General features: G+C 48.2%; 1 protein-coding gene across 14 annotated transcripts in view; it reads left to right on the top strand.

Annotated features, from left to right (window-relative positions):
* The first annotated feature begins 7,597 nt into the window (after positions 1-7,597).
* The window catches only part of SIGLEC14 (sialic acid binding Ig like lectin 14), a 37,531-nt gene continuing 35,390 nt past the window's right edge, over positions 7,598-9,738 (top strand). For 9 of the 14 annotated variants that reach the window (XR_013408793.1, XR_013408791.1, XR_013408792.1 and 6 more), the window contains exons 1-4: positions 7,598-7,702; positions 7,785-8,168; positions 8,365-8,643; positions 8,910-8,963. Coding sequence is in view for 10 of the 14 variants with exons in the window: in XM_077976899.1 (XP_077833025.1) it covers positions 7,666-7,702; positions 7,785-8,168; positions 8,365-8,643; positions 8,910-8,963 (754 nt within the window). In the remaining 4 variants the exon portion in view is untranslated. 14 annotated transcript variants of the gene reach the window in all.

The following is a 9,738-nucleotide window of genomic DNA, read 5'->3' as shown; positions in this document are numbered from 1 at the left end:
GATTCCCTGCTTCTAGTTGGCTCACCTACAGCTTCCCCAGGCCAACAGCCTCCCATCAGGACACACCTGAAGCTTTCTCTTTTCCCCACTATGAAGCTCTCCCACTCCACTGCCTGCCTGTGAGTCTCTGCCAAAACACAAATAATGGTGGTTGACTCCCTTGTCATAGCAAGATCTGAATACATAACCTTTCCTTGTTCTCATTTAGTTGGTCTTCGTTTATTTCTACAACTGGTTTTATTTTAATAATTCATTCATTCATTCATTCATTCATTCATTTTGGAGACAGGCTTGCATCTCTCTCTGTCATCCAGGCTGGAGTGTAGAGGCACGATCATAGCTCACTGCAGCCTTGACCTCTGGCCTCAAGCGATCCTCCTGCCTCAGCCTCCTGAGTAGCTGCAACTACAGGCATGCACCACTACACCCAGCTAATTTTGTAGTTTTTAATTTTAATTTTTAGTTTAATTTTTAAGTTTTTAAATTTTGAGTTTTAAGGTTTTACATTTTAAATTAGGTGGATACATGGTAGGTGTATATATTTCTGGGTTACACGAGATATTTTGATACAGGCATGCAACATGTAATAATCACATCAAGGTAAATGAAGAATCCATCACCTCATGCATTTATCCTTTGTGTTATAAACAATCCAATTATACTTTTTAAGTTATTTTAAAATACAATTAAATTATTTTTGGCTATATTCACCCTGTGGTGCTATCAAATACAAGGTCTCATTTCATCTTTCAAAATTTTTTTTTTTTTTTTTTTAAGAGACGGAGTCTCGCTCTGTCACCCAGGCTGGAGTGCAGTGGTGCAATCTCAGCTCACTGCAAGCTCCGCCTCCCGGGTTCATGCCATTCTCCTGCCTCAGCCTCCTCAGTAGCTGGGACTACAGGCACCTGCCACCACACCCCGCTAATTTTTTGTATTTTTAGTACAGACAGGGTTTCACTGTGTTAGCCAGGATGGTCTCAATTTCCTGACCTCGTGATCCGCCCACCTTTGTCTCCCAAAGTGCTGGGATTACAGGCATGGGCCACCGCGCCCGGCCTCATCTTATTTTTTTTTGTACCCATTAACCATCCCCACCTTCTCCCCTCCCCTATGCCCACTATCCTCCCCACTATCCTATCTCCATGATTTCAATTGTTTTAATTCTTAGTTTCCTCAAATAAGTGAGACATGCAAAGTTTGTCTTTCAGTGCCTGCTTTCTTTCACTTAACATAGTGACCTCCAGTTCCATCCATGTTATTGCAAATGACAGGATCTCATTCTTTTTCAAGGCTGAGTAGTAGTCTCTGGTGTATAAGCACCACATTTTCTTTATCCATTCATCTGCTGGCGGATACTTAGGTTGCTTTCAAGTCTTGGCTTTTGTGAACAGTGCTGCAATAAACTTGGGAGTGTAGATCTCTCTTCCATATACTGATTTCCTTCCTTTTGGGTATATGCCTAGCAGTGGGACTGCTGGATCACATGGTAGCTCTATTTTTAATTTTCTGAGGAATTTCAAAACTGTTCTTCACAGTGGGCTACATTAACTTACATTCCCACCAACAGTGTACAAGGATTCCCTTTTCTCTACACCCTCACCAGCATTTGTTATTACCTATCTTTTGGATATAAGGCATTTTAACTGGGATGAGATGATATCTCATTGTAATTTTGATTTGTATTTCTCTGATTATCAATGATGTCAAATGCCTTTTCATATACCTGTTTGCCATTTGTATGTCTTCTATTGAGGAATATCTGTTCAGATCTTTTGCCCAGTTTTTGATTGGATTATTAGATTTTCTCCTAGAGTTGTCTGAGCTCCTTACATATTCTGGTTATTAATCCTCATTTGTAAATTTTTCGTAGAGACAAGGTCTCATTATGTTGCCCAGGCCGATCTTGAACTCCTAGGCTCAAGCAATCCTCCCACCTTAGCCTTCAGAACAGCTGGGACTACAGTCGCATGCCGCCAGGCCTGGTAATTGACCTTATGTTGATGGATGTCATATAGGGTGTTGTTAAAAGGGAGGGATATATGTCAGCATCTTTCCCAGACGTCCATGGAAGGGTTGTGAACTCTGAAATTGAGGTCAAGTCTCACACAGGGAGGCTTCTGGCGGCTTCAGGGTCTGACACAGAGTAGGCGAGGGGACGTGGAGCACAGTGGTTAGGGGAGAGGTTGTATCAGGCAGAACCCTTTGGGATGCAAGCAAGATCAATCCAGCTCAAATGGGCCTGTTGGGAAATAAAAGCCAAGCACTGGCCCACTTAGCTGAAAAGTTCTGAAGTACACTGGCTTCAGGCACAGCAGGTTCCAGAGTTGGTTGATGTCTCTAAAATCCTTTTTCTTTGTTTGTTAACCCTAGAGTTTTTCCTTCCTTTGTTGGCTTTGTTCTCAGGCAGCTCCAGACTTACATTTCTTCCACCCAGGGATGCCTGGAGAAAGTGAATAGCTATTTTTCCAGAAGGTGTGGCAAAAATCCTGAAACTTAAATTCTTTAGAGGAAATTGGACATGGGCTTGTTCGTAAAATTGGCTGCAGCATTGTCGGTGATGATCTATGTCCATTTGTCAGTGCTCCCTGCACAATTCCCAGACTCCCTACTGAAGCGAGGGGTGGGGCTGACAGTGGTAGTTCTCCAAAGGAAAATCTAATAGGGCTGTGGATGAAGAACTGGGTTGTGGGCAGTCAACTAATAAGCAAGCAAACAAACAATAACTCCACTGCATAGGAGAACAGAGCCATCTGAGACCTCTGCCTTTCTCTCAAACTTGGAAAACCCAAAAGTGTAGAGGAGGACGTGAAGATGAGGGCAAGTCTGTCAAGGGTTACAAGATTTATACATTGGACTCAGCATTGGAGCTGGAGATCTGATGCCAAGAGCGTGGTGTTGTGTTGGTATTTCCACATCAACTCAGATACTCTCAGAAGGGTGACTGGGGACCCAGGCTGGAGATATCATGGGGAAACTTCCTCTTTCACTGAACCAGAGTGCTTGTGTCTACGTGTTGTATCTTCTGAATGCAACTTCCTTCTCCCTCACCTATCTCTTCTGTGTTCCCGCTCCTAATAGATGAATCAGAGTATGGGGTTAGAGAATGAGGTGATTCCAGGGCAGAGACTCGGGTCTCCTCCTGCCTAGAGATGCTTCTGGCCTCCCTGCCATGGACTGGGGCAGCGGCCAGAGGGTGGGTGGGGGAGGAGAGTGGGGTTGGTTGCACTTGAGTTTCATTACCCTAGAAGGAGCCTGGGGGTGTGCAGAAAGAGAGAGTGACCACAAACTCTGCACTTCCCCTACACCTAGTGCAAAGTCTGACTCTGATCCTCAGGTCTAGGAAACTCCAAATTCAAGTTCCCCACATTCAAAATTCCTGGAGGGCACCTGTGATTTTGGTGCTCTGCTTCCTTCTCTTGGTTCCCACCATCTCCTGCAGTTTTGACTGTAAATTCTTCTCTCTCTTGTCAGCCCTTCTATGGTTTTAAGAAGATTTGCATTAATTATCTTTCCTGTATTTTTAGTTATTTTCAGTGGGAAAGCAGGTCTGATATCCAGATTATGGAAGCCGTGGAGATGGTCTCTGTCCCTTTTTTGTTTAAACTCATGCCCTGGCCGGGCATGGTGGCTCACACCTATAATCCCAGCACTTTGGGAGATCAAGGTAGGAGCACCACTGGAGCCCAGGAGTTCGAGACCAACCTGGGTCACATAGTGGAACCTTTGTCTCTACTTTTAAAAAAGAAAATTAGCCCAGCGTAGTGGCATGCACATGTAGTCCCAGCTACTCAAGTGGCTGAGGTGAGAGGATTGCTTGAGCCTGGGAGGTTGAGGCTGCAGTGAGCTATGACTGTACCACTGCACTCCAGCCTGGGTGACAGCTAGACCATGTCTTAAATAAATAAATAAACTCATGCCCTTTGTGATGTCACTCAGGCTCATGACTACAGACACTCTTTGAACATGAATGACCCCACTTTTGTCTCCAGCCAGAACTTTTTCCTATTTTTCCTAAATTCCAGAACCACAGATCTAACCCCTTTCCTTTCCCCCTCCACTTGTATGTCTAATAAGCACATCTAACCCACCATGCTCCAAGCTGAGCTCCCGGTTCTTCTCTTGAAGTCTTTTCCTCTTCTCTCAATGGCAGCTTCAAGCCTGCAACAGCTCAGCTCAAAAACACTGGCATTATCTGTGGCCCTTTCCTTTCTCTTCCCATGTGTGTCCAATCTGTTGACAAACACTGTTAATTCCCCCTCTTCTCACCACCTCCACTGTGTCCTTGCAGACCTGAGCACCCTCCTCTCACATCCCAAGCATTGCAATAGCTGAGCAGAGTCTAGTCTCAGGAAAGCAAGCAGAGAGATCAGGTAAAAACACATAAAATCCTGCCCCTTCTCTGTTCAACCCGTCTTCACAATTCGCTCAGGGTGATGGTTAGTTTTAGGTCTCCACTTGACGGGGCCATAGAGTACCCTGGTATTTGCTCAAATACTATTCTGGGTGTTCCTGTGAGGATGTTTTGGGATGAGATTAACATTTAAATCAGTAGACTTTGAGTAAAGTGGGTTGCCCTCCTCAGGGTGGGTGAGCCTTGACCAATCATTTGGAGGCCTGGATAGAGCAAAAAGCCTGGCCCTCCCATGAGTAAGGGGAACTGCTTTTGCCTGATTACCTGCAAGCTGAGTTTCCTCCTGCCTTTGGACTCAAGCTGAAACTTTGGCTTTTCCTGGATCTCCAGCCTGGAAGCTTGTGTACTGGAGCTACACCATCATTTCTCCCAGGTCTCCAGCTTGCTGACTGAGGATCTTGGGACTTGTCTGCTTCCATAATTGTGGGAGTCAGTTCCTTATAATAAACACACACACACACACACACACACACACACACACACACACACACACACACACACACCATTGGTTCTGTTTCTCTGGAGAACCCTGGCTAATACACTCAGCAAAAGTCAAGTTTTTCTTTTCAATTTGAAAGTAGGTACTGTTTATTAACTGACCACGTTAGTAAAATAATCATGGTAGACACCCTAGTTCATTCTTCTAAGAAGCCTGTTGATCTGGTCCTCCTTGTTGCCAGCATCTCCACCTTCTACAAAATGGGTTGTCTCTTTCCTCATTCTACCTTGGGGAGAGGATCATTTGAATGGCCACAGGAAGTTATTTCTTCTTCAAGTCATTTTCCAGCCATACAGGTCCTAAGAATCAGATCCTCATATAGCAGATGATGCTATCTTTACATATTTATCAAGCAATTGAAGTGTTATCTGTCAAAGCAATTTGCTTCTTATTGATTTTGTCATAACCACGCTTGTAGATTAGTTCATTTACTGACTTCAGGTTTGGGTACCCCCATGTGATATGGGGTTTTGCAATCCTCAGCCTGTTAATTGACGATTTGTTGAGCTTCACAAAGGTTCCATTAGAGAGCTGACGAAGGCAAAGAAGCTGCAACACCTTTCGGACCTTTGGGCTCCCACCATTGACACCTCTGATCCTGATGACAAAGGCCAATTTGGGTTCTGCAGGTGCATAGAAGTTGCCAGCTTTTCTTGCCTTCCTTGCATTCAAATTTCAGTTCTGTCCATCTGCCTATATTCCTTGTGATAGTGCTTCACTTTTTGCTAGAAAAGCTTCCTTCCTGTCTTTTGAAGCATCTTTTGGGCAAACTTCCTTCTCAGGCCCTTCATCTTCAGCTCTGTGAAATTCCTTCACTTTTTCTTAAGGGTTTCCGGCACAGCAGGAACCTCCTCCTCCTCCTCCTCCTCCTTTTTCTTTCCTCCTCCTCCTCCTCCTCCTCCTCCTCCTCCTCCTCCTCCTCCTCCTCCTCCTCCTCCTCCTTCTTCTTCTTTCTTCCTCTCTTTGCCACCCTCCATGGTACCAGCTGGACAAGAAAAAAGTGAAGTTCTTATGAGAGCCCCCAAATTTCTTCGTGATCAGACCCAGGACACCTCCCAGACCTACCCTCCTACCATCTTCCCCACTGATCACCCCTCCATGCTGGCATATGGCTATTTTCCAAGCACACCACGTGTGTTCCTACCTTGGGACTTTTAAATGTCCCGTTCCCTTGGAATGGATACCAGTGGACTAATTCCCACACACTCTTCGCATCTTTACTCAAATGTCATCTCTTCCAAGTGGCCCCCCAAGCCATGTTGTAAAAAATTTTATCATCATGCCTGTAATCCCAGTACTTTGGGAGGCCAAGTGGTGGCAGATCACCTGAGGTCGGGAGTTCGAGACCAGCCTGACCAACATGAGAAACCCCATCTCTACTAAAAATACAAAATTAGCCAGGTATGGTAGCGCATGCCGGTAATCCCAGCTACTTGAGAGGCTGAGGCAGGAGAATCACTTGAACCCGGGAGGCAGAGGTTGCAGTGAGCTGAGATCACGCCATTGCACTCCAGCCTGGGTAACAAGAGCGAAACTCCATCTCAGAGAAAAAAAAAAAAATCAATCCTCACTGATTCCTCTTTTGTGTTCCTGTTTTTATTTTTTCTTAAAATATATCATTCTTTAGCAGACTGTGTATTTTAATTTCATATTAAATGTTTGTCTTCCCACTAGGATTTATTATTATTTTTATTATTTTTTCTTTTTTTCCTGCTCTTCGTGGAGCAGGGGTACCCATAGGCCGTGTGCTCAGAGGAGCCTCCACTGGGATTTTTGACTTAACTTCTCATCCCAAGGGTTTATCCTTTGCTGTATCTCCAGCTCCTAAAACAGGGGGCCTGGTGCACCATAGGTACCCATGAAGCATCAGTTGGATGAGGGAATTCTCAGGGCCAGGCACTGTCCTAAGCACTTTACACATGCGACCTCACTAAATCCCCACACAGCAATTCTATTGTGGTCTGCATTTTTCAGCTGAGCAAACTGAGGTACAGAGAGGGTAGGCAACTTTTGTAAAGTTCAACAGCCGGTAGGTGAGGGGTCTGGGTTCACACTTGGTATTCCATGTCCTCAACTTCCACATTTCCAATGCCCGGCTCTCAAGCCTCACGTGGCTGTCAACACCAGGGCTGGAGTCTGACGCTGCCTGGGACAAGGACAATGATGAGATCAGGGACCCAAATCCAAGGGGTGGTGGGGACCACATCTCTCTTGACTGCTAAGGACCTGGTCATGTCCACCTGATGTGTTTGTCCCTGAGAACTCGCCTTCCCTCTGGAAAGAGGAAAGTCTTCCCCACCTGAAACCCCTAGCCCGTGCTTCCCTCACCACAGCTCCTGTCATGTCATAAAGAATTTATTCTCCCATCTCGCTGAGGGTCCAGAGGCCCTGACTCCCAGGGAGGCGGCCAGGTGGTGTTCTCCTTCCTGTGTAGACAAAGGTGCATAAGGAAAGTGCTGCAGCTATGGGACCTGGTGACCTCAGGAGTCTAGATTTACAAGTCTGGACAAGCCCCTCGGGGGGCGTCAGTATCTTCACCTGCGGCGTCCAGTGGGAGTGGGAGCAGGATGGCCTCCCAGCCCCGGCCTCACCCCGACAGCACGTGATGCCCAAGTTCTCCTTCTGTCTACAGCCGCAGTTCTCACTCACCCTCCGGCTTCCTGTCGGGGCTTCCTCAGCCCCACCCCACATTTGGAGCATTTCCTTCCCTGACAGAGGGACCTGGGACCGGGCTGGGGCCCTGGCGGATGGAGACATGCTGCCCCTGCTGCTGCTGCCCCTGCTGTGGGGGGGTGAGTGAGCTGAGGGAGGAGGGACAGGTACGGGGGTGAGAAGGTGGGGCTGGAACTGCAGCTGAGCCTCTGTGCCCCCCAGGGTCCCTGCAGGAGAAGCCAGGGTACGAGCTGCAAGTGCAGGAGTCGGTGACGGTGCAGGAGGGTCTGTGCGTCCTCGTGCCCTGCTCCTTCTCTTACCCCGGGAATTCCTGGTACTCCCCTTCCCCACTCTACGTCTACTGGTTCCGGGACGAGGAGAGCCTATACTATGGTGAGCCTGTGGCCACAAACAACCCAGACAGAGAAGTGAAGTCAGAGACCCAGGGCAGATTCCACCTCCTTGGGGACGTCTGGAAGAAGAACTGCTCCTTGAGCATCGGAGATGCCAGAATGGGGGACACGGGAAACTATTCTTTCCGCGTGGAGAAAGGAAGGAATGTAAAATATACCTACCTTCATAATAAGCTGAACTTGGAGGTGACAGGTATGGCGGGGGCCCTTGGAGAGGACCCTGGGACGTGGAGACCCCCGTGTGAGAACAGGGACACGACTTGGACAGGGGAGGTTGGAGGAGGTGTAGGACTTGGGGCAGGTCGGGGCCTGAGGCCTGGCCACTCTCGGGGTCACACCGTACGTCTTCAAGCCCCTGGGGCCCAGGTATCTCCCTGTCTCCTCCTCAGCCCTGACAGAGAAACCCGACGTCCACTTTCTGGAGCCTCTGGAGTCCGGCCGCCTCACAAGGCTGAGCTGCAGCCTTCCAGGATCCTGTGAAGCGGGACGACCTCTCACATTCTCCTGGACAGGGGATGCCCTCAGTCCCCTGGACCCCGAAACCACCGGCTCCTCGGAGCTCACCCTCACCCCGAGGCCCGAGGACCATGGCACCAACCTCACCTGTCATGTGAAACGCCAAGGAGCTCAGGTGACCACGGAGAGAACTGTCCAGCTCAATGTCTCCTGTGAGTGGTGCTGGGGACACAGCTGGGTCCCCACGGGCAGTGGGAGTAAGGGGTGTGTGTGTGTGTGTGTGTGTGTGTGTGTGTATGTGTGTAGAAGAGAGAGAGAGAGAGAAAGAGAATGATAACCAGGGAAAATTCGTGTGTGGTGCAGGAAGGACAGCCATCCCCAGCTGGTGGGTTTCTGTGGGCCCTCCTTGGGTACCTCCCAGGCCCACGCCCCTCCCACTTGTCACCTCTGAAGCTGGGGCTGTATCTTTCTATCCCAGATGCTCCCCAGAACCTCGCCATCAGCATCTTCTTCAGAAATGGCACAGGCACAGGTAGGAAAGATCCTCTTCCCTCTGGGGCTGTGATGGGAGCCTTCTATCAGCTCAGGGTTCAGCACTGGGAGAGGAGAGCCTCCCTCACCCCTAAGACCCTGGGTCTGGGTCCCTCCTGCTCCCAGCCCCCCCTAATCCCGGTCACTAAGATCTTGCACGAACAAACCTAGTATTGCTTTTGGCTTCTCCCTTTTCTCTGCTCCCTGTTTCAAATTTATTTTTTCATTGTGAGAAAATTCACATAGCACAGAATTTGTCATCTCAGCCATTTTAAAGAGTATAGTTCAGCAGTGTTACGTGTGTTCACATTGTTGCGAAACCAAACTGCAGAGCTCCTTTTATCTTGCAAAATTGAAACTTTGTACTCACTAAACAGTGACTTTCCACTTCCCCCTCCTGCCACCAGGCAGTCACCATTCCACTTTTCTGTCTCGATGAGTTTGAGTACTCAGGACACGCTGTTCCCTTTTCTTGAATTTCTGCCTGCCCCCATGTCCTCTGATGCATGCCCTGCTTCATCTCTATCTGATCACCCTTTTCGGGAGCCTTCGACTTTCCCACCTCCCATAGCTTTGTCCCAGAATCCTGTTCTTCCCCTCCACATTCCTGAGTGATCCCATCTCTCCTTGACCCTGTCCTGATGCCTCCCACAACTTTATATCCAGCCCTTTCTCTGAGGCACAGATCTGCACATTTAGCCACCTCCCTCGGATGCTTCTCAGCTCCTCCTTCCCTGTTGATCCCAGGGCTGTTCTGAACATCGCTCTAGACAGCA

The sequence above is a fragment of the Macaca mulatta genome, chromosome 19 (assembly GCF_049350105.2).
Source record: "Macaca mulatta isolate MMU2019108-1 chromosome 19, T2T-MMU8v2.0, whole genome shotgun sequence".
NCBI lineage: Eukaryota > Metazoa > Chordata > Mammalia > Primates > Cercopithecidae > Macaca > Macaca mulatta.
This window is presented reverse-complemented; position numbering and strand designations above follow the sequence as displayed.